Source organism: Phragmites australis, chromosome 14 (assembly GCF_958298935.1).
Source record: "Phragmites australis chromosome 14, lpPhrAust1.1, whole genome shotgun sequence".
Classification (NCBI taxonomy): domain Eukaryota; kingdom Viridiplantae; phylum Streptophyta; class Magnoliopsida; order Poales; family Poaceae; genus Phragmites; species Phragmites australis.
In genome coordinates this window covers 28,220,617-28,245,868 of record NC_084934.1, presented here as the reverse complement: position 1 = coordinate 28,245,868, position 25,252 = coordinate 28,220,617, and the positions used below count along the sequence as shown (strand labels likewise).

At 40.9% G+C, this 25,252-nt stretch overlaps 1 protein-coding gene across 1 annotated transcript; it reads left to right on the top strand.

The window, feature by feature from the left end:
* Positions 1–1,182: 1,182 nt before the first annotated feature.
* Positions 1,183–24,803, top strand: LOC133890622 (kinesin-like protein KIN-12E). Its single transcript, XM_062331087.1, is given in 34 exon segments — positions 1,183–1,610; positions 1,981–2,136; positions 2,223–2,306; positions 2,386–2,505; positions 2,584–2,697; positions 2,775–2,867; positions 2,990–3,150; positions 3,214–3,288; positions 3,789–3,876; positions 3,966–4,024; positions 4,118–4,181; positions 4,269–4,334; positions 4,406–4,552; positions 4,635–4,739; positions 4,902–5,101; positions 5,229–5,298; positions 5,383–5,439; positions 5,656–5,735; positions 5,897–5,954; positions 6,027–6,083; positions 6,172–7,122; positions 7,125–7,187; positions 8,268–10,187; positions 10,269–10,376; positions 10,914–11,065; positions 11,158–11,245; positions 11,336–11,410; positions 11,478–11,714; positions 12,164–12,262; positions 12,352–12,426; positions 12,512–12,570; positions 12,669–12,780; positions 24,183–24,278; positions 24,353–24,803. Coding segments are annotated over 34 exon segments (6,423 nt in total). The 5' UTR covers positions 1,183–1,220; the 3' UTR covers positions 24,497–24,803.
* The last annotated feature ends 449 nt before the right edge of the window (positions 24,804–25,252 follow it).

Below are 25,252 nucleotides of genomic sequence, written 5' to 3'. Positions count from 1 at the left end.
TGTCTTTATTACGGGACTAGGGCATACCTAATAGTGTTGTCGGAAAAGGTAGGACGTTATAGCCTAAAAAATCCGAGTTTTGCAAGTGAAAACAAAATCTGACTTTTGAAAGGAAAAAATGAGCTACGGTTCAAGCCATTCTCATCAGGTAATCTCCGTTGTTTTTAATGAATGGTAATACCCGTTTTTAAACGAAGACAAATTAAGGGCAAGTTTGGATGGACGTCCATAGTCACCCTAACAAAAAATGACGCCGATCAAGTGCGTGTGTAGTTCAGTTGGCACTTTGAAGTGACAAATTGACAACCAAATCTATTTTCATGCCCATGCGCGGACAAAATGGTGATGACAAAATCATCCGTTAAAATATTGGCAAGCTAAAGTATTAGTTGTGCTGGTACAGATGCTATCCAAATATACCTTAATTATACATGTGGTGAGGATCATAGTAATTAAGGGTGTGTTTGTTTCAGCTTCGAATTATAGCTTTCAGTTTTTACAATCTGAAGCTGAAATAAACAAATAATTTTTTATAGCTTTTTATAATCTGTTTGTTGTATCGTGAGAATTTAAAAACCTGATTTCTCTAAACTTTTTATAAATTGTGAAAGTTCATTTTACTAAACTGTCTATAATTTTTTTTTAAATCTACTACTAAAAACTTTTTATAATTCAATTTTTTACCATCTACAACCTACCGACTGATTTTTAAAATCTCAGCTAAATAGAACCTAATAAACCTAACCAAACGACTTTCCCAATAACGGCAAGGTGCTACCGAGCAGAAATCCTCCGTCAAGTCCACCACCTCGCAGCCTCGCAGGCACGCGCAGTTCAAATTTGAATCAGAGCGGAGAACGGCGCAGGGAGAGTGGGAGACCCCATTGGCTATTAGACTATCTCCAACTATATTCCTTTCATTTCGTTCACTTCCTGATTACCTTCTCTGTTTTTATTCTCTTTATTTCCTCTCATCTTCAACAGCTTTCTTTCGAGGAGAATCGTGAAGGAAACGGAGAGAGAATTTCATCCTGAAGAAAATGACCTTGAGAATCTCATCGTGAACAAAATCATAAAGTAAAATCGTTAGGAGCGCTGAAAAGAATCCCTTCACGACATGAATATGCCCGGGAAGGGATTACCGTGGGCTTTGTCTTACTCGTGGCCGCCTCTGACCACCTCGCTCCGCTCCCACTGCCCCGCCCGCCTCCGCCTCCGCCATGGCCGCACCCGGCGCCGGCGCTGGCGGCCGGCGCGCCTCCGCCGCGGCGGCGGAGTCCAACGAGAACGACGACCTCGCCGCCGCGCCCTCGTACTCCGCCTCCTCCTCCGCGTTCGCCCACGGCCCCGCCCCGCATTTCTCGCTGCCACCGAGGTCGCCGCTCGCGGCCATCGCGGATCCCGGAAGGAACCCACGGTCCGCGCCGGCGACGCCGAAGTCGCTGGCCGGCACGCCCAGGGCCTGCGCGGCGGGGTCGGGGGCCAGGGATCGGACCTCGTCGATTGGGGCGGCGAGGAGGGTGTTCGATCTGAGGGATCTGGCGGCCGCGGAGGTGCCGCACTTCGAGCTCGACGATGACTCCGCCTTCTGGAAGGATCGCAATGTGCAGGTCTGGGTGTTTGTAGCTTAAACCTGTGGCGTCAGTGAGGTTTTTTAGTAGAAGTAATAAATTAAGTACATAATCGTTCTGTGTCAGTTAAATTGGAAACCGTAATAATAATGTTCTAGATGACGATCAAGTACCCTAGTATTATCCTCGCTTAATCGCGCACATCGTAGAACTATGCCTAACCATCATGTAAGGCTGATGCATTTTGAGGGCTTGTCATGCTCGTTGAGTTCTAACATTCCATTTGTCATGGAGTGTGCATCATGCCAATTGTGATTTTTTTACATGGCCAAATTTGATCTGTATATGCGCGTACTAAGGTGTGAAGCTAATATGGCTAAGTGTCGGACATTTGATGCGGTTTCTACAGGTGTTGATACGGATAAGACCAATTAGTGATACCGAGAATGCCGCGCATGGTCAAAAAAGATGTCTGATGCAGGATAGCGCGAAGACATTGAGCTGGACAGGACATCCCGAAACAATGTTCTCGTTCGATCATGTTGCATGTGAAACAATATCACAGGTCTCTTGTATACTAGCACTGTTTTAGAGTTCGTTCTGGATCAGTCTTGCTTTAGCCTAAGCAATATTTTTCTACAACAATTTTAGGAAAAACTGTTCAGAGTTGTGGGTCTGCCAATGGTGGAGAACTGCATGTCTGGATACAATGGCTGTTTGTTTGCCTATGGTCAGGTAAGACAAAGTTGCACTTTTGTTTAGGTGCAAAAGAACTCATCTGAAATAATGCTGTTCGATAATTATACTTTTGTAGACAGGAAGTGGGAAAACTTACACAATGATGGGAGAGCTTACCAAGTTGGGCAATGAACTTAGTAAGGACTCTGGCCTGACACCTCGCATTTTCGAATATCTTTTTGCACGGATAAATGAGGTAAGGTGTTTGTATGTTGGGTTAATACTTTAGTGAACTGTTGTTTATTGATAGACCTAAACGTGACATAATTTGAAGGAAGAAGAGCGTGGGAGAGAAGATAATCTTAAATATATCTGCAAATGCTCTTTTCTGGAGATATACAATGAACAAATAACTGATCTGCTTGAACCATCATCAACCAATCTTCAGGTGATCTTCTTGTGAATGGGAATTGCTTCCTACTGTATGAACTGAATGTGAAATCCCACATCTATTTTGTTCTGTAGATACGCGAAGATATAAAGAAAGGTGTATATGTTGAAAATCTTATGGAATGTTATGTGTCATCTGTTAAAGATGTTATGTTGCTATTGCTACAGGTGACATATATATATATATATATATATTTTTCTGTATTGTTCCTTCTATTGAATCTGAATATCTTAGGTACCTGTAATTGTTAAATGATAACTTCAGTGAAGTTTCTGAAATGTTCTTCTAGGGGGTTGCAAACAGGAAAATGGTTGCCACAAATATGAATAGCGAGAGCAGCCGTTCACATTGTGTCTTTACTTGTGTAATTGAGAGTCATTGGGAAAGTGATTCGATGACACATCTCCGCTTTGGGAGGTTGAATTTGGTTGATCTTGCCGGTTCTGAGAGGTGAGTTAATAATAAGGCATCAACCTTTTCTTGCTTCACAAATACTGACTGTATTCAAACTAGGCAGAAAAGCTCAGGTGCTGAAGGAGAACGCTTGAAAGAAGCTACAAACATCAATAGATCGTTGTCAACCCTTGGGTAACCTTTTGTTCTCAGATAATATTCCCCATGCATCTTGGTGTCGATCATACTTCCTTGTCTTGACTCAAAAGAAATACTGCAATATTTATCCAGCTGCGACCATGTTATATTTGCCAAGGCTAACTTAATGCTTATATTGTAACACTTGTGGAGTTTACAATGGCATAACAAAAGCTAAACTCTTATTCCCTAAAAAAAGAGCTAAACCCTTGCATGTTAATTTTCAAGATTTAAGCTGTATTTTTTATTTTATAAAACCTGCCCTACTTACAACTTGGTGAAGAATATTCATGCGTAACATTATTGGTTTATATTTTTAGTCTTTTAGAACGTAACATGTGTAGAAGTACATAGTTTCTGTAAACCTTTGTTACAATCTTCTTTACTATATCAGCTATATGCGTATTTGGATAGTAAGATTGATAATTTACTGGCATGAAAAGTTGTAGTGTAAGAAGCACCGGTCATAATTATAATCCATCTATATACTCTTTCAGGCTTGTTATCATGACTCTAGTGGAAGTTGCAAATGGGAAAAGCCGTCACGTTCCCTACAGAGATTCAAGACTGACATTTCTCCTCCAGGTTAAAAACACATCATAAAAGCAGGCTCCTGGATCCTTTTTCTCGTTTTTGTCCATTGTTTTCTCCGGCTCATTATTCCATCTTACCACGATTCCCTAGGAGGAAACTCTAAAACAACAATTGTTGCCAGCATCATCCCATCTATTTGGTATCCATTTTCTGTATCTTCATTCCTGTTATTCAGCATTTTTCTAGATATTTCACAATGTGCTTAACTTATCTATTAATTACTCTATTGCAGTTCCTCCAATGAAACATTGAGTACCTTGAAGTTTGCTCAACGTGCGAAGCTGATTCAAAATAATGTACTTATATTCCAAGTATATCAAATTTTCTAAGATATGGGAACTTTTCCCTGTTGACTTAATTGGGGATTCATCTACTTGTGCTAGGCAAAAGTAAATGAAGATGCTTCAGGAGATCTTATGGCTTTACAAAGGCAGATAGAGGAACTAAAGGTTTTTATTGCAAAACTCCCTTATCAAATTAGATGTGATTCTTAGTATAATGCATGACTTCGTTCTAACAGGATCAACTGACATGCTTGAAGAAGCAACAAAATTGTCATGGATCTCCTAGCTTCCAGCTGATTAATTCAGGCTTTGCCAACGAATTCAAAACTTTGTGTGGAATAGATGATCAACCAGACTGTGATCTGTATATCCTAAAGCAAAAGGTCACAGGGCATGATTTACCTTTTTTGTAAATAATGATAACTAATAACAGATGCAACCAAGTACTCATGCATTTAGTAACAGGTTAGCCATCTAGAAGATGTTTTGGTTGGGAGCCTCAGGAGAGAGAAATCAGCAGATACCAAGATCGGGAAGCTGGAAGCTGAAATAAAGCATTTGAACCGTTTGGTAATACTGTATTCTATTACAGATATCTCAATTGCTTACAGAAGAGAGCTAATAATCAGTAACTACACTTATTTTCCCAAAGCTGCAGAATACAATCATATTCTCTTATCAATGAGCAGTGTATGCCTTTTCAATACTGATATTAGCTATCTGTTTTGATAGGTTGACCTGATGGAATCTGACACGCAACGCTTGAGAAGGAGGCTCGAACTCCGTGATGAAGAACAAAGAAGACAACATTTGATGGATGAAAATACTGCACTGTCCCAAGAGATTCAGCTGTTGCAAGATCAAATCAATGAAAATCCTCAATTGACTCATTTTGCTTTGGAAAACAAGAGATTAATTGAGGAACTTAGAACGTAATATATCAATCTTACAGTTTTAAATTCATAATGATTTTTGCTTGTAGACTACACACTTTGCATAGGGATCTTTTGTGCATTTGAATAAACTGGGTGTAGCTTATTCTACTCCACTCACATACAGGCTTCAGAACTTCCACAAGCAAGGGGAAAGAGAGATGTTATTAACAGAGATATCTCTTTTGCGCAATCATGTATATTCAACCTTCCAAAATTTCTTTCTGTTCCAATGCTTTTTTATCTTACATGTTATTCTTATCATTTTTTTTTATTTGTAGTTCCTTCATATTCTTGGGCAGAAATATGCAACAACTCCTAAAAATATAGAAGCTCAGGTTTGTTCTCGTTAGTTTTGGTTCCTTATTCGCATTGATATGTTTTCTGTTTCAAAGGAAGGCCCAAAGCTTAGCCTAATATTTTTAGCAAGCAATACCATCATAGTATAACCCATAAGTGGAAGTAGGATAATTTGGAAGTTAACTCAATTTGCCTCAACATATAATGAAGGACAACCTGATTTTATTTACTGATTGTGGGATGCAATGATTTAGGGTGATGAAATCATCAAGGATCTTGACAATTGCAGGAAGGAGCTAGATGCATGCTTAGAGAATAATGTTCTGTTATCTCGGTAAGTATTTTTACATCTGTCATACATCTCAATGTATATTTACATATAATTTTTTATTATCATAAACTGTTTCTGATATTAATTGTTATGCACCTTATGCCTACTTGTTTCTGAGATCTCAAATGATATAATGATCAATTAATTGTTCGTGCTGTTTGCAGTGAAGTAAATAAGCTGCGCTGTGAACTGATACAATACCAGAAATCTAGCATAAATCAAGTATGTATGGCGTTTGCACAACCTCCAATAACTCAGTGCTTGGATGCTCATATTCTTTCATCATATTTTCAGGTTGGTCCCGAGGCAAAGGAAAATGTTCTGGTTACAAGCATCAATCCGATGCAACATGTGAGATTTTCACTCATTTTTTATATATGCCCCATAACAATAGGTCTACACATGGGTTCATTTTTCTGTTATTTCGACTTCATAACAGGATCAAGCTGGACAGACTTTTTCATATTTATCATCAGATGATGTGGACAAACAGTTCATGCAAGCAGGGACCACAACTAGTATTACAGAATCATTTCAACTTGACTTACCTTATGAAATTGATAGTGAATATATGGAGTCTCCTTATCATTTGCATGATCCAGAAACACATGATTTCAAGGATCCTACAACTGTGTCAGATGATGAACTTGACAGATGCACTATTCTGAATGGGTTGAATTTTCTGGAGAAGGATGGAATAAGTCATGTCCATGAAAAGGCTCCAATGATGGATATACATTTGCATGGAGAGATTTTATCGTGCCATCAAGAGATTGAAATAATGAACTCAAGTAAACATTTATCACAGGATGCGTTGGAACAAGTTAAAATCATAAATCAAGAGCTCAGACAGAAGCTAGTCATTATGGCTGAAGAAGGTAACAAGCTTTCAGAGATTATTGTTGCAAAAGATGTAGAAATTGCTTCTTTGTCTCAGGAATGGGAGGCTGCAATGTTTGATCTAACAAGCTTCTTAACAGATGGATGCAGATCGTTAGATGATGCATATCAGAATGTTGATAATATGATTAGCTCATTTCCTCACAGTAATAGTTCTGTCAATGAACATGTGGAGAAGGCTATGAAAATTAGCATTGAGAAGGAAAAGGTTATATTCAAACTTCAAATTGAACTACAAGATGCACAGAAAATTGGCAAGGAAGCGAAAGAAAAGTTGCACATTTTGAGAGGTGCAGCTCTTGCTATAACTGAAGCTCAGCAGTTAGATAATGAAGAAAGTTTTCAGGAAGCATTACAACTAGTAGGTTTATTGCACCAAAAGGACTGTATAATACAAGAATTAGAGAACAATTTGAAAGAGGAAAAAAGCCTCTATGCAGAAACAGAAGGACATCCTTGTGATGACCTATTACCTGATAGTCAACTGACATGATTGCGGAACAACGTCATGATGAAAATGGACCAACAGTCAGTCAAGCTAATCCATATTACCAGGTAGGCACCAAGCTAATCAACAATCACATACCTTGTTCGGATGCATGCATTTGATGTGAATAGTGGATGATATTGTTTGTGTAGACAACTTCATCTATTGTAGGTGAAACAGAAAATAGCCCAGTAGGATCTCCCTCATTGGTGAAAACAAGCATGACCATACTTTAACATTTCAGATTGCATTGTTCATTATTAAACTTGCTGAGTCCATTATCTAACTTCCTACCTGTGTACCCATTATCGCCTCCTCGGCTCTACTGTAACTACTTGCCAAGTCGTATGTTACTTGGATATTCCATTCATATTGTTGCGCTAGAAAATAATCGCAATGATGTTTATAAGCAGATTCTGTACTGCTATTTATTCTAGTATTATTTCTACTACTGGTGATGGGCTTAGTCACTAATTATTTCCCTTCTATTTTTTTGGCATTGTAGAATGTGTGCATCCATGTTTTAAAATCTATGACCATTCATAAACACAAAAAGTTAACTTATGGAAATGCTACTAGTAGATTTGGCATCAAAATACATAATTTTAAATTTTGCTAATATATAATTGAAATGGTAATGCTCAATGATGTCTATTGGAGATTTTTTCAATATCTGAAACAATTTATCAAACAGAGGGAGTATCATACGAGACCAACATGACAAAATTTAATTGAACAGCACTTGTCAGGCAATTATCTTAAGATCAAGTACAGCCTAGGAATTGTGCTACATTTACATTTGTGGCATGAAGGCTTACAATATTTGTATCCATACACTGATCATATTTTACATGTAGCCGTGTGTCAAATGCTGCACAAAACAATTTGTATAATCGATCATGTTTCTAACTGTGTACAGAGTTTTTTTTATCTTACATATCATCTGTAAAGATGTAAATAGAATTTTACATGGGTCATGACATCAGCATCTCCAATTAGAATAGGAAACAGAACTTGTGTTCCACTTTGATTGAAATGCTATATGCACAGACAAATTACATCTTTCTTCATATACTCCAGCTGATGTTTTCTTTCTGGGTTACGCTAATCTGATTGATAATGGGATTTCTTGCACCAAAATCTTGCAGTCAAAGCTCGATAGTGTCTTGCAGCTTGTCGAAGACAAATCAAATAAGGTTCTGACGTTATTTTCAAATTTTGAGGAGGCTCAAGAAACCATGGAAGAAGCTGAACTTATGCTTTCAGCTTTGTTGAAGGCCAACGAAGAATTAATACTTGAAAGAGATAATGGCAGGCAAGCGGTGGAATTGTTGTTGTCTGAGAAAACGTCTCTGATCAATGAGTTGAAGGAACTTGAAGCATCAAATTCTTGTACATCACGGAGGTATGACAAATTGCATCAACAGATAAATGATTGTGTTGTAGAGATGGCAAAGCTTGCTGGTCTAATAAGGGGGTTGTTTCAGCAAATACAAAGTGTCACTACAGTGGAACTCTTTGCTCTTTGCTCCGAGATTATTAATTTTGTGCAAGACTTGAAGAGATGTATAAGTGAATCAAGGTCTTATCTAGTGAGCATGGTATCACTTGTAGAAGAAAAAGGCAGATATTCTGCCGAGCAGTTCCATCACCTCAATGCAAATGATCCTGGGTTTGCTTGTCAACAAGTTGAGTCACACTCATGCCAGTGGGGTAGCAGAGAAGCTGATATCAGTGACAGCACTCAAGCAATTCAAGAAACCAGCAGCAATCATATGATTGACATGGCTGAAAAAGGAACAGAAATGCCATCCGTGGGTGTACTTTCAATAGGCAGGGGTGCAAATCTGGAAGATAGCAACAAGATCAGTATGCACGATATGACTGTTGTCAACAACATAGTTTCCAGTATTGCTCAACAGTGGGATATCTTCGTTAACAAAGTGTCCTGCGTAAACAATGCTGTGACATATCCAAGTGCTGCTTGTGCTGAACGAAATACGAATATTTTTGCTGCTCTTGAGAAACTAGAGAGCAGACAAATATGTTCAGCTGCTCCACTGCAATGTGAGGGAAGCATGGAAGGTTACCAAAGAGATCAAAACAGTACAGAACATCTTTTGAATGATGTTGAAAGTCTCAAGCATCATTTAGCGCAGTTAATAGTGCCATTGTTAACATTTATTAATAATATCGTCGCTATGGGGAATGGACAAGAAAAGATGCTACATAACTGTCAGGCAACAGTAAATGTGAACCAATTGTTTGCTGTTCTGAATAAGATGAGTACTAACTTGAATTTTGTTATAGATTTATTTGGTTCTCTGGTAATGTCTGGTCACGAAGGCTTTCAGAACATTCCGTTGCTGAGCAACATCGCCCATGACATTAGTAATATAGAGAAGAAAGCACTCATGCTTCTACACATACAGTTATGCAAAGACAATTCTCCAGCTGATTATAGTGCAGACTATGCGTTACTCAGAAGAGAGTTTGACAGGAAAAACAATATTGCAGAAGGATTGTCTTTTGACCTCAAACTACTGCAAGAGTCTACCTCAAATGCGAAAGATATGAAGGATAAAGCTGATGAAATATATATTGCTCTTAGCAATGTTAAAAGAGAGCTTGACATGAAAACTTCTGCAATGGAAAACATGTTGAAAAAACAAAAGGCACTTGAGGAAGAACTGGCTGAAAATGGTGCTGGACTCATAATATTAAGATCAGAGTTAAAGCAATCTCAAAGTTTATCGTCAGAGCTGTTGAAGGAAAACAAAGATCTGAGAGTGATGCTGGAAGAGGAAACTGTCAGGAATAGTGAAACTAAAGTGCTGTTGGAAGACAAAGTTAGGGTCATAGAGGGATTGGAGCGCCAAATCCTATTCCTAAATTGTTCTGAAGCGGGACAGTTGATGTCAGATATTGAAGAATTAAATAATAGTCTTAAAATAATGAGTAGTGACAGGGAAAATCTCCAAGCAGAGATACCTCAGTTAAGGGACAAGCTTGAGATAGCAACGTCTTTAGCTGAGGAACATGAAGCTGCTGCTATTGAAGGTCGTCAAGTAAGCATTTTTTTAGTTGTTTTTTCCAATCCAGAACTCCGAATTTAAATGAAAGTGGGTTCACTTGTCATGCTTTTGTAGACTGCAGAGATAAGTAGAATCTACGCAGAGGAGAAAGAGGAGGAGGTTAAGATTCTTGAACGATCTGTTGAGGAACTTGAAGCAACAATAACTGTTCTCGAGGAAGAGGTAAGTTATTCATTTCTCTGCTTCCTTCGGTGTTTTCTCTGCTTATCAAAGTTTTTCTTAAAAGATGTTGTAATGAAATTTATGGTCACCGAGAACGTTAAGGAATAGCAATTATGAATGCATTATAGCACATTGATTTGAAGCAAGCAAATTAGATAACCCAAATTTCTGTTTGCAATTACTTAAATTCAGCCTTTCTTGATGTAACTACGTGAGAATGTGCAAATAGCACGGTGGTGAGACCTCCAGGTGTGAGGCTACCAACCAGGGCTTGAACTCTGTTTCTTGCAAAAAAGGTCCCTCGCGTGTGTTCCCCGTGGTCGTGGCGCGGTCGCTCAGTGATAACGTACGGGTTGTAGCCGGCTTTCAAGGTCTTTTCTCGAACTTAATGTAATGCCTTCAGGATATCTCTCCCTTTGGGTCGAATTTTTTTTTTTATGTAACTATGTAAGAATTGATGCAAAATTATGTGAGCACATAGGGCCATAGACTTTATTGCACAGTAATATTTGTCACATATTCTTGCTTTTACTACAGGTATGCAACCTTAAAGAGGAAGTAAGGAGCTATCAACTACTTAAGCAATCTGAGGCTGAATTTCAAGCTGTTGGTGACATGCTTGCTGTAGAAAACGCATCAAAATGTGATGCCCCTGAGGAATTGTGTCAAGGGAAATGTCATCTAGAAAAGTATGAATTATGTTCAACTGATTTTTTTGTCGTGAGACCCCCATAAGATGTCTTTGTGATTTTGTTCTCAAGTAATTGCATTTTTAATGTAGGAGAATGCAAGCTGAGATTATTGCACATCAAAATGCTAAGAAGAAGATTGAAGGTCTCAGATTGGAAGCAAAACGTAAAGATGAGGAGGTATATGTTGAACTTATACACATGACTATTTGAGATTTTGAGTTCTGTGTTCGTAAATAATCTTCTAATACCTTCTTTTCATTTATATAGATAAGGCAGTACAAAGAGCATATTGCTGAGTTGGTCCTGCATTCAGAAGCACAATCTTTGTTGTTTCAGGAGAAGGTATACTGCCGATATTGTTGTATAAGTATTCATTACAGCAGATATGCTAATAATTCTTGTTGTACAGTATCAAGAAATGGAGCATATGGTTTCTAAACAGAACTTTGGTCCACATGAATCTAGTTCTGAGACTGTCCGTGCCAAAATTGAAAAGCCTTCAGGGCGAGCAAGAGGATCTGGTTCACCTTTCCGGTGCATATCTAGCATTATTGAACAAATGAACTCCGAGAAGGATCAAGAAATCTCAGTGGCACGCCAACGAATTGAAGAGCTAGAAGGGATGGTTAGTAGTAAACAGAAAGAGGTAATGTTTGTTACCTTCTGTTTTTGTCATAGGTAGATTGAATATGGCACTGGTCAGTCATACTATACTGTTAATCAGAATATAGTCCCACAAAGTCACATTGTTGTATACATCCTTAGATTACAATGACGTTCACTATGCTTACTGGTCTGAATTTAAATGGCATGCTAGCTAGTTGGTTGAGCCCATTGTTTGGCTTGAAAAAAAGGATAATAATGTGCCTTCTATGGAGGATTATCTGGGACCATTAGTAGATTTTGTGCCTGCATTGGGATAAAATATTTCCTTGATCAAATTCTAAGAATTATCACTTCTTCGAGGATTATCTAGAAAATAACATAAAAGCAATTGTTTCTTCATTTTTTAAATTGTAAAGCACACGAATTTAATATCCAATATTCAACAACGTCCCTAAAAGTCAATGCTTATATGTTTCTCCTTGTCAACAGATATGTTTGCTAACATCGAGACTGGCCTCTGTGGATAGCATGACACATGATATTATAAGGGAACTACTTGGGGTCAAATTAGACATGGCAAACTATGCTGTAAGTAGCAGCAGTGTCTCCAAGCTGTTGAATATTAGGTGTTATTGTTTATAAGTTCACTTAATGAGATTTGTTGTTCCCATGTCTAGAATTTGCTTGACAAAGAAGAACTGCACAAGTTGTTAATAGCATCCCAGCAACAAATTGAACAATCAAAGTCGAAGGTAACCCACAAACATATCTATGTTTTACTTTGTTGCATCATACAGAGATGATTTTCCTGATTTTTCATCTGTTTTTCCGCTACAGGATACAGAACTTGAGGTGCTTAAAGAACAACTTGGTCATCTCATTCTGGAAAGGGACAGGTGAAACTTCTATTCCAGAAATTTGTTCGTCTGATCCTTTTGCTTTTTGCTGAAATTACTAAATCAAGTACACATGCTGGATTTTGTTTCTTTCATAGCTTGCTTGATGACATGGACCAAAGAAAGACTGACCTATTGGAGAGTCAACTACTCGTCGAACAGCTTGAGCAACGGGAGCAAATGCTGGAAGCGCAGATCAAAATGTTTCAGGTACAGACAACATCATTTTGTTACTCGCCTTCGTATTATATGAGATGAAACGTCTCAAACATATTGCGCAATTCAACCTACCTGTTTTTTCCCAACTGTTAATGTGTGTGTGTCTATACACACACACACACACACACACACACACACACTAGTTAATTGCCCGTGTGTTGCAACGGCAACCAAAAATTTCGCAAGATAACATGTGTCGTCATCGACTTCATATTGCAGTACTAAGTGTCACTCAGTTTCTCATAGTCATAGCCCTACACAATTCAAATGAAAAGTGAGGAGAGAAGGATACCTCAAAAGGCAGAACCTAACTCACCAAGTTTCAGGAACAATACGTCGAGGTCGTACCACATGTGCAGATAGACAAACTTGTTCATCAAGACGTGCAACCAAAGCGAGCAACTCGGCTTTAAAAACTTTAGTAGTTCATCTAGTAGCAGTTGTTATAGCCATACAAATCACTCCAAAAATGTTCAATCTTGATATATAGATAAATGTTAGAAAAGAAAATACTCTAACTGCTCTCGATTTGACAAGGAGAAAAAAAATGCAAATTAGGCATAAAATACTACATACTAAATTCTCTGCAAACATATAACATCTTATTAACGTAATTGCCTAATTGATACAAAATATTTCACAAAAAAAAATCAGATATGGAAATTAAGTTGATCTACCCAAAGCAAAAGTAGAACCATATATTGAACTTAGGTAGTCAATTAAAACAGACATGGCTATTCCAGAACCTCACCCCCCAAGCAAAATAGTATCCTCTTCTTGCCCAGAAGCAGCACCTCTCTCCCATGAAGATGTAGGTCACAGCGTCTCCAGGGAAACAGCGATTCGATCCTTGCATGTGTCAACCTGCCCATAAATTATATCACCATTACACAACATGCTCATATTGTTTAAATCATGTTGTAGTTAAGCTGATAGTTTGTAACATATTGGGGCAAAAAAAGAAAATAGGGGCATGGCATCTTCAAGGGCAACAGGCAAACCATTTTCTTCTAATTCTGGAGGAATGAGAACATTTTTCATAATCGAAATTGGACCTTGGACATCATACAATGCAATCTTGTGGCTGAATACCAATTGAACTATATCCACTCACTATTTTTGTTCTAGTTCTTCTGAAACCGTACTCTCGTTATTTGCATATAGTTGGGTTCCTTTGGTAAGTTTCCATCATCACAATTCACAGGCAAAAGTAACTTCGTACCACTGTAAAGGGAGGAAAGCCGCCGACGCCAGTGGTCGCGGGCTGGCTGCGCTCGTCTCCAGAGCCTCATTGGACGGCGCACGCCTCTAGAGCCTCTGGTGTAGACGGGAAGCGGGAGATCGTCGCGCGCACCGCCATGGCTGCGACCTGGGCTCCGGTCGGGCTCACTCGGCAAGGTGGGGACGACGAGGTGAACGAGGAGCAACACAACACAAAGGGGCATCACTGGGGTAGGGAGGCGGCGGTGGAACTGTTGGCATGGCGAGGAGGAAGCGACGCGGCAGTGGAGGAGGTGGCGGATTGGGCCAAGTGGACGCTGAAGGGGGGTGGATCTGGTGACGGTACCGGACATGGGCGTGTTTTGGGATGGGAACGGGGAGTGCGTTGACGGGCATGGAGGGAGAATGGTGGTGGAGTGGAGGAAGAATGGCGGCAGCGCGCGAAATTCAATTGGAGACGGTTGGATTCGGTCAATGGAGCATCGTGCGACCTCCCCCTAGGCTCCTCTTTGCTTGGCGGAGGCAAATCCGTGCTTGGCGGCGCGTCGGACTTCCTCTGCAGCGAGCGGCTTTGCTCGCTGTGCTCTGTGTGCGGCTGAGGGAGAGTGAGGAGGGATAGAGAGCACAAGATGGGGGGTGGAGGGGGGTGGAGGATAAGGAGCCCTGCCTCATAGGTGCTTGACGCGACGCCATTGGATCGGGGAGGGAACGAGCGGGGAGGAGGCGACATCGCCTGGGGAGGGGATGCAGTGGTAACGGCGGTAGCAGTAGGCGGGGGTGGAGATCGGGAGAGAAGGTCCGGAGAGGGGGAACGGGAGGGGAGGGCGAGGTGGAGAGAAGGGGAATGGAAGGGGAGCGAGCACGACATGCAGAGATGGGAGCGGAGGGACCACATATCAGAGCTCGGGGAGGGGGTGGCAGGACGTCTTACCTGGTGTGGGAACCACTACATATTTTTTAAATGGTAGAGATATATGTTCTGTATTTTCTCTTTTGTGGCATGTCTATCGGGCCCTTTTAGCCTTTTGGCCCATACAACATGTACAAAACATGGTCCTGGTTTAGGTTTGAATTGTTATAGTAATTTGCAAATTCCCCAAAACATTTCATGGTGTCAGAGCCTTTCTCTTCGTCGAAGCGGCCACCGCAGTCGCCGGAGCTTCTTCTCTATTCTTTCATCCGTGCCTTTCGTGGCTGGTCTGAATTTTTTTTTTGTGCTTAGCTGGTGTTCCTGCTGGTGCGATGTGTATTTGCTTGAGGCCTTGTCGCCCGACTGTTCTGCTAGAGCTCTCTGGTGTTACTCTTTGATTGTGGCCACTTGAGTGAGCATTCTTCTCTGCTTCTCCCACCCCAGGATTGGTGGATTTGTGTTGTCTGCTTGTGATGGCTTCCCTGGGTTTTCTTCAATCTTGTGATGTGAAGCTGGATGGGAAAAATTACAAAGAATGGTCTTCAACCATTCGAATTATCCTTAATGGAATGCGGCTTTGGGGGCATATTAATGGTACAACTAAGAAGCCAGACTCTCTTTTGGCAAGTATGAGGACATTGAGACATGGCTTGCTAATGAAGCCAAAACTCAAGCCATTCTGTGTCAAAGCACTGAGGTTGCCATTCGAATGGATATATGCGAGTTATCTTCAGTTGAGAAGATGTGGGAGCACTTAAAGAGACGGTATCTTCCGAACAATCAGGCTCATCTGTTTTCACATCTCAAGCAGACCTCTTCTCTTCATCAATGAGAATCTTCAGTTGAGGAGCTCTATAATCAGTTCAGTGCAATTTGGCGTCAGATGGATTCTATGGCACCATCTCCATCCCCAACATGTAAGAATTGCACAGATCTTCGCACTTATGAGTTGCAACGTTGCTTATATGAGTTTTTGATGCACCTTCGATCTGATTTTGAGGCATTACGTACTCAAATACTCAATCGTCCTGTTACACCATGACATGAGGATGCTCTTGCTGAGCAATACGTACTCAAATACTCAATCGTCCTGTTACACCATGACATGAGGATGCTCTTGCTGAGCTTATTGCTGAGGAGACTGGTGTGTACATCTCCCATAGTTCTTGATGTTCCACATCATCCAAGCACTCGCTCTTTTGCATCTGGTCAGTCTCAGTAGTTAGGACGCAAACCTAGCCGAGATGCGCGCAGTGTGGTTTTTGCCAAAAAATTGGTCATCATGAGGATCAGTGCTACACAAGTTCTCCATGCGGCTACTGTAAGAGGCATGGTCACCATGAGGATAAGTGTCATAAGCGTCAGAACATATCCGAGGAACTTGCAGCCTTGGAGCATACTGGTACATGGGATGTAGTCCCCCTGCCTCAACGTGTTGTACCGATTACTTGCAAATGGGTCTTTAAGTCGAAGACTCGCTCTGATGGGTCTATTGATCGCTACAAGGCTCGTCTTGTTGCTCGTGGCTTTCAACAAGAACATGACAGTGATTATGAAGAGACTTTTGCTCCAGTTGCTCATATGACCACCGTGAAAGTTTATCTAGGCCCCCTAAGTGGGTTTTGGCTTATTGATGACAAAACGATTAAAGAACTAACATGCTTTTCGAGTGTTGAACCGGTTTAAGCATTAGTTGTGAAGATAAATGATGTTTGACGCCCGCCGAAACAAATGAAGAATCAACGAAGGGTACTAGATAGGGTTTACATTCTTTTATTTTTTGAAATTGAGTTTAGGATAGACGTTTTTTTAGAAGGATGGATTTGATTGCTTGGTTAGTGTCTCAATGCTCAAGAGATCCTTTAGAACCACCCAGTTGAGAGACACATTCACTCACGGACACAAAATTCTTTCTGAAAATCTTCACTGAGTCCGGAGTCTCCGAGGTAGCCTCCGGCAGAGAGTCTTGGTTACGGTTTATTCTTTTTGGAAAAAGGCCGGAGTCTTCGGTGTACACCGGATACTCCGGTAATTTAGGGGTTATCAGACCGGAGTCTCCGAGGGAGACTCAGCCAGAGAGTCTCGGTTAAGTATTTGTTTTTTTTAATTAAAAAAATTGGACCGGAGTCTCCGGTGTTCACCGGATACTCCGGTAAAATGTTCAGTGTTCAGCCGGAGTCTCCGAGGTAGACTCCGGCAGAGACTTTCGGTTAGCATTTAATCTTTTTGATAAAAGAAAAGAAAGACCGGAGTCTGCGGTGTTCACCGGATACTCCGGTACCTGAAGATGCCGGAGGGTCCGGCTAGTCTCCGGACTTAATCTTTTTGGAAAGACTGTCAGGACCGGAGACTCCGGTAATTAAACAGAACTGTAACGGCTAGTTCTGACACGTTCGGTGACCGTTCTGATTCCGTTTTTGGATTTAGGACCGGAGACTCCGGTGTACACCGGATACTTCGGTAAGCTCTGACAAAAACAGTAACGGCTAGTCTGTGAGAGAGTGCTATAAATGCCCCCTCTCTCCATAACATTTAGAGCTTGCTGTGGCTGGTAAACTTGAGACCTCTTGAGCACTTTAAGAGCATTCAAAGCCCCTCCGACCATCTTTAGAGCGAAGTTTGCAAAAATTTGAGAGTGTGTGTTTGGAGAGGGTTCAAGCCACTTGAGCATTGAGTTCTTCATCGAGTATCTACTGCAATTATCTCTCCTAAAGCTTTGGGCTTCTAGAAGGAAAGGAGTCGCCCGAAGAGCACCCAAAACTTGTGGTGTGCCTCGGGAAGTTTGTAAACATCTTCATATTGAGTAAGAATTTCTAGCTTGATCTTGGTGGTCGCTAGAAGAGGATAGGGTTGGAAAAGACCCAGCTCTTTGTTAGCTCCTCAACGGAGACGTAGGCACTTCTTTGTGAGGTGGCCGAACTCCGGGATAAATTCACGTGTCCTTATTTGCGCAATTTACTTTATCGTGTGAATTTGGTAACTTGTCATTTAAATTGCTTTAGTGACAATCTTGCTAGTATTAAGTGTTATTCTAGCTTTGTGATATCTAGTAGACCTAGTGTAATTCTTAGACTCTAGCTGTTATCTTTAGTTCACATTTATTCTGAAAATCCCTGTTAGGCCGGAGACTCCAGACTAGACCGGATACTTCGGACCATACTGGAGTATCCGGCTTTCACCTGAATATCCGGCAGTTTTAATCCGCTGTTTTTAGTTTTAATTTTCAGAAAAGCCTATTCACCCCCCCCTCTAGGCACTTTCACACCGTTCGTACTCTTATAGCTGTGGTTGCCACTCGTCGTTGGGAGATCTCACAGATGGATGTGAAGAATGCTTTTCTTTATGGTGATTTACAAGAAGAGGTCTATATGCAACCACCTCTAGGTTTTGCATGTTCGACAGGTCATGTGTGTCGTCTTTGACGTGCTCTTTATGGTCTCAAGCAGGCTCCCCGAGCTTGGTTTGAGAGATTCAGCTCGGTTGTCTTGAAGACTGGTTTTGTTGCTAGTGAACATGATCCTGCTTTATTTGTCCACACTATTTCTTGGGGCCGCACAATTCTCTTATTATATGTTGATGATACAATTATTACTGGTGATGACCTTTCCCATATTGCCTTTGTGAAGCAAAATCTCAGTGAGCAATTCATGATGTCTGATCTTGGACCACTTCGGTATTTATCTTCACAACTAGACTCAATTTCAAAGATAAAAGGAATGTAAACCCTATCTAGTACCCTTCGTTGATTCTTCATTTGTTTCGGCGGGCGTCAAACATCATTTATCTTCACAACTAATGCTTAAATCTAGTTCTTTAATCGTTTTGTCATCAATAAGCCAAAATCCACTTAGGGGGCTTAGATGTACTTTCAATCTCCCTCTTTTTGGTGATTGATGACAACCCGATTAAAGCATACACAAAGATATATGAAATAAGATTTTGAATTCTAGAAGATATGGTGAACTCCCCCTAAATGTGTGCATTGGTTTAAACGGAGTTATACACCAATGTACATATTTGAGAATTTAAATTCACAGGAGCTCCCCCTATATCCTAGAATCCATGGGATACAATTTTATGATAGGACCTGGAGCACATAAAACTTAAGAAAGTACGACAATCATCACACTAAAATAAAAGGTCTTACAAATTAAACGACACAAAGTTCATCACAAGCAATAGTCCAATTGTCCAACAGCGATAGAAATTAAACAGAGTCCAAAGCTAAGGAAACTAAGAAAATGGATAACTATCTCTCCCCCTTTGGGGTCAAACACCAAAAAGAGAGAGCCTACTCGCTGCTGCCATCTTCATCATCATCTTCTTCTTCTTCTTCATTTCCTTCGGAGTTGTTGCCAGAGGCGTCGTCAGAGGAGTCATCTTGTGCTTGTTGTTGAGAACTCTCGGCAGCAGCTTGGGCTTCATCATACCATGCCCAAGGGTTCTCAACCTCAACTGGTGCACTCTCCGCTTCATCTGACTCAATAGGAGAGCAAGGTGGCTGGAGGTTCATGGATGAGTACATTTGTTTCTGATGTTTCTCCATTTCCTTAAGCGAGCACCTTGATCCTTGATTTGAGTGGCATTATGGGTGCAAATCTTGAAGATTGTTTTGAGAGCGCTCTTGATGAATGAAGACCCTCGAGGAGGAGCACGTCTCGAGGCAAACTGTCTCGAGCTAGGAGGAGCACGAGGAGGTGATGGAGATGGGGAGGGAGCTCGTATGTTTAGGGGCCTCATCCTATAGGGTTCATGCTTAATCTCCTTCACAAAAGTCTTCTTAGATATCTTTTCAATGATAAACATTAGATAAGGAGCATATCCACAGCTTTTGATTGGCGACTTGGATGTAAAGACAATTTCTTCCCAAAGAAAGTGTACCACGCTGAAAGGAGCATGATCATTGGACATGGTTGCAAGGAGATTTCTGGATATACTCTGAACTGTTGTTGCATCTCCGCTCTTGGGTGCCAAGGTGAGTCGAAATAGAGAGTTTAAACAACGATAGAAAGGCCTCATTCCCGTAAGCTTTTCGAACTCAACTTGTCAATGATTCAGATACATGAACCCAATTTCTTCCAATGTCAGCTAATTCTCATTGTGAATTTGATCTTTGGAAGTATCTCTGGCATCAAGATGGAAATAGTGAGCAAAGCCTCTGAAGCTAATTCTGTTTTTGACTCCCTCTGTCATCCAGTGCATAATGGGATTTTCAGATCCCTCAAACCACACTGTAGCATAGAATTATACGATAACTTTCTCGCACCAATCATACTTGAAAGCCATAACATTTTTTACATTCTTACTCTCATAAGCTGCAATTACTTCAGTGAACACAGGGTCGTTTTTCCTGGTCATATAATCCCAATCAATCCATTGCATTGGAGTAATAGGCTTTTTCTTGGCCAAGATCACTGTCTCATAGAAGTCTGCCTGAAAATCATTCCAGAAGCGATAATCTGCAATATTCTTCTCATAATCATACGGGTTGTTCAACCTTTCACTAACAACCCTGGAAACATGTTTCATATATTTCATTGTCTGCTTTGGAGTATCAATGACACAACCAGTTCTACGAGGTCTATGAAGTTTCAAGGGTCCAATAACTTCATCGGCCTGTTCTTCTTCATCATCCTCGGACTCAGACGAGTGTTCTTGAGCAACACCTTTGCCTCTCTCTTCCCTAGAGGGCATTCTTCCTTGTCCTCTTCCCGCTGTCACTTTAGCTGGTCCCTTTCCTTTTCCACAATCTCGGCCTCGCATAGCTTGAGTTTTGGTCCGGCAAACAGTCACAATGTCCCTTTCATAATTTCCAGCATCTCCTCCTTCCTCAATGTGGATATCACCACCTGCGGCTACTTTGCGGACTCTTTCACCGCTAGCATGACCGCTTCACTATCTTCCGAGCGTGCCGGAGCTCTTGTTTCTTGTGCACGAGGGTCACTTCTTTGTTTCTTTTTCCTTTCGAAAGTATGACCCTTCTCAAAACGATCTCCGGCCATTGCAAGAACACCTAGGAGATATGGAATGAACAAAGGATATGAGGAACAAAAGTTTGGACAGAATCTGCTGGAAAATCAGGCTGATACCGGAGTATCCGGTGAACTCCGGTCGGCCCTGAAAAATTCCCAAAAATCCTAGGGTTTGGAAGATTTGGCCGACTAGAGATGAAATAAGTTTGGGAAAGTGTTCTAGGAGGTATAGGAACTATTCTACCAAGGGAAAACAACTGTAGACAAAGGCATTGAGAGATCGGGAAGATTATTGAAAAAGGTACCTTTTGAGCTCAAATCCTCCGGGGATTTTGATGAATAGGAATCTCCGGAGGTTCCGGCCTTCAATCCAAGTGAGAAAAGTAGCAAGACTTGTAGATTCTTGGTTTCTTCTCAAAAATCGCCGGATAGGAAGCTATTGTGAGAGAGGACTTGTGAAAGGATGAGAAAGGAGAACTGTTCGGGCTGGGGAAATATATAGGATTCTGGAAACACCGGAGACTCCGGTGTAGACCGGAGACTCCGGTCCTGACACTTTTACTGGAGATTGAAAATCTTATTTCATATATCTTTGTGTATGCTTTAATCGGGTTGTCATCAATCACCAAAAAGGGGAGATTGAAAGTGCATCTAGACCCCCTAAGTGGGTTTTGACTTATTGATGACAAAACGATTAAAGAACTAAAATGCTTTTCGAGTGTTGAACAGGTTTAAGCATTAGTTGTGAAGATAAATGATGTTTGACGCCCGCCGAAACAAATGAAGAATCAACGAAGGGTACTAGGTAGGGTTTACATTCTTTTATTTTTTGAAATTGAGTCTAGGATAGACGTTTTTTTTAGAAGGATGGATTTGATTGCTTGGTTAGTGTCTCAATGCTCAAGAGATCCTTTAGAATCACCCAGTTGAGAGACATTCACTCACGGACACAAAATTCTTTCTGAAAATCTTCATTGAGTCCGGAGTCTTCGGTGTTCACCGGATACTCCGGTACTTAGTGTTCGGTCGGAGTCTCCGAGGTAGCCTCCGGCAGAGAGTCTCAGTTACGGTTTATTCTTTTTGGAAAAAGGCCGGAGTCTCCGGTGTACACCAGATACTCCGGTAATTTAGGGGTTATCAGACCGGAGTCTCTGAGGGAGACTCCGCTAGAGAGTCTCGGTTAAGTATTTGTTTTTTTTAATTAAAAAAAATTGGACCGGAGTCTCCGGTGTTCACCGGATACTCCGGTAAAATGTTCAGTGTTCAGCCGGAGTCTACCTCAGAGACTTTAGCATTAAGTTCTTCATCGAGCATCTACTGCAATCATCTCTCCTGAAGCTTTAGGCTTCTAGAAGGAAATGAGTCGCCCGAAGAGCACCCAAAACTTGTGGTGTGCCTCGGGAAGTTTGTAAACATTTTCATATTGAGTAAGAATTTCTAGCTTCATCTTGGTGGTCGCTAGAAGAGGATAGGGTTGGAAAAGACCCAGCTCTTTGTGAGCTCCTCAACAGAGACGTAGGCACTTCTTTGTGAGGTGGCCGAACTCCAGGATAAATTCACATGTCCTTATTTGCGCAATTTACTTTATCGTGTGAATTTGGTAACTTATCATTTAAATGGCTTTAGTGACAATCTTGCTAGTATTAAGTGTTATTCTAGTTTTGTGATATCTAATAGACCTAGTGTAATTCTTAGACTCTAGCTGTTATCTTTAGTTCACATTTATTCTGAAAATCCCTGTTAGGCTGGAGACTCCGGACTAGACCGGATACTCCGGACCATACCGGAGTATCCGGCCTTCACCGGAATATCCGGCAGTTTTAATCCGCTGTTTTTAGTTTTAATTTTCAGAAAAGCCTATTCACCCCCCCCCCCTCTAGGCACTTTCACACTGTTCGTACTCTTATAGCTGTGGTTGCCACTCGTCGTTGGGAGATCTCACAGATGGATGTGAAGAATGCTTTTCTTCATGGTGATTTACAAGAAGAGGTCTATATGCAACCACCTCTAGGTTTTGCATGTTCGACAGGTCATGTGTGTCATCTTTGACGTGCTCTTTATGGTCTCAAGCAGGCTCCCCGAGCTTGGTTTGAGAGATTCAGCTCGGTTGTCTTGAAGACTGGTTTTGTTGTTAGTGAACATGATCCTGTTTTATTTGTCCATACTTTTTCTTGGGGCCGCACAATTCTCTTATTATATGTTGATGATACAATTATTACTGGTGATGACTTTTCCCATATTGCCTTTGTGAAGCAAAATCTCAGTAAGCAATTCATGATGTCTGATCTTGGACCACTTCGGTATTTTCTTGGAATTGAAGTTACTTCTACCGTTGATGGTTTCAGTTTGTCTCAGCATCGCTATACCTTGGACTTGCTTTCACGTGCTGGTCTCAGTGATACAAAGATTGCTACAACTCCTATGGAACTTCATCTTCAGGTTCGTGCTACGGATGGTATACCTCTTTTGGATCCTTCTCGATATAGGCAGCTTGTTGGGAGTCTTGTTTATCTCGCTGTCACTAGGCCAGATATCTCACATGCTGTTCATGTGCTCAGTCAATTTATCAGTGCTCCTACTTCTATTCATTATGCTCATTTATTGCGGGTGTTGCGCTATCTAAGGGGGACTTCTTCTCACATGACAGCTCATTACAACTTCAAGCCTATTATGAGCAAGTGACCTAGCTGATCGACGCTCTATCACTGGTTATTGCATTTATCTGGGCTCCTCTCTTCTTGCATGGAAGTCGAAGACGCTCTAGTACAGAAGCTGAATTAAGCGCTCTTGCATCTACAACTGCTGAAATTATATGACTTCTTTGGTTGCTTGCTGATTTGGGTGCTGTCATCTCAGAGCCCACTCCACTATTTTGTGATAACACCAATGCCATTCAAATAGCTTCAAATCCTATGAAACATGAGCTCACTAAGCACATTGGTATTTATGCCTCTTTCACTCCATCTCATTGTCATCACAGGACTCTCTCTCTTCACTACTTGCCTAACTTCATTGCGGATTTCTTCACCAAGCTGCAGACCCGTGATCAACATAATTATCTTCTTTTCAAACTCAAGACTCTTGATCCACCTTGTGTTTGAGGGGTGTTAATGTATATATGTGTGTACTGTATTTTCTCTTTTGTGGCCTGTCAGGCCCTTTTAGCCTTTTAGCCCATACAACATGTACAAAACATAGTCCTGGTCTGACCAGGGTTTGAATTGTTACAGTAATTTGAAAATTCTCCAAAACATTTCACCAACAAGCTAAACTGTACTGCTGTGTGGCAGGTGGAGAAGGACAACCTTCAACAGAAGATCATGGAAATGGACGAGACGATTGAATTGCTAGTTGGATCAAATAAACCGAATACAACTCTACGAATGGTGAAATACCCGCACGATATGCCTAATCATCCAGCAGTTAATTTTTTGTTCTAACCATCGGAACATTTGTACAGGGCGATAACCACCATCATCCTGGCAGCAGTGAGTTCAGCAGGAAGCTAGCCCAGTCGGACATGCTCCTCTTCCATGCGAGACATGAACATTCTCGCAGCCACGCGACCAGAAGCTCGAGGACGCATCGTGGCAGGCATCAGTGAAGGCCGGCCGGTGCGCAAGCCATCAGACACTGCTTGTGTTTGTAGATTGGCAGCGGCGGGGCGACACCTCGGACTTGGGACTGTACCGATTATTTTGGAAGCTGTAAGGTCGGGATGGCGAGGACTAGAAGAAACCTTTCCTCGTCTATAAGATTTGCACGTCTGTAAATTCGATGTATTTTTGCTATGTTTGTGTTGCTTTTGTGTAGAATTTCCCTTGTATGTTCTCCCTCTACATCTATGTGGTAGATTCCGGCGTTCTCTGGAACGACCAAATAACATAATCTCACTGAGACCCATTGCTACAGTACTGGCACCATATGCATGTTCACCCTACCGGGGAGCACTGGCGAGTACTCCACCTGCACCATACTGGATTGTTTATTTTTATTTTGGTAATAAAAAGATTAAAAAATAGACTACCTGTCGCCCTAACAGGTGACAGTGTTAAAAAAACCAAAAATACAATATTTTATTACTCTCAAAATTCAAAACACTATGTAAAAAATAATAAAAAATTTAAAAAAGTATGATGTAAAGATGCTATCAGATAACACTCATAAAATTTTCAGCTCAAAAAGTTACTTGTACAAAAAAGATAAATTTTGTACAAGTAACTTTTTAAGTTAAATTTTTAAGAGCTATATGATAGTATCCTTTGCACCATATTTTTTTCAAAAAAATTTATGATCATTTGCCTAATGTTTTGAATTTTGAGGACAATAGAATGTTACATTTTTATTTTTTTAACCTATC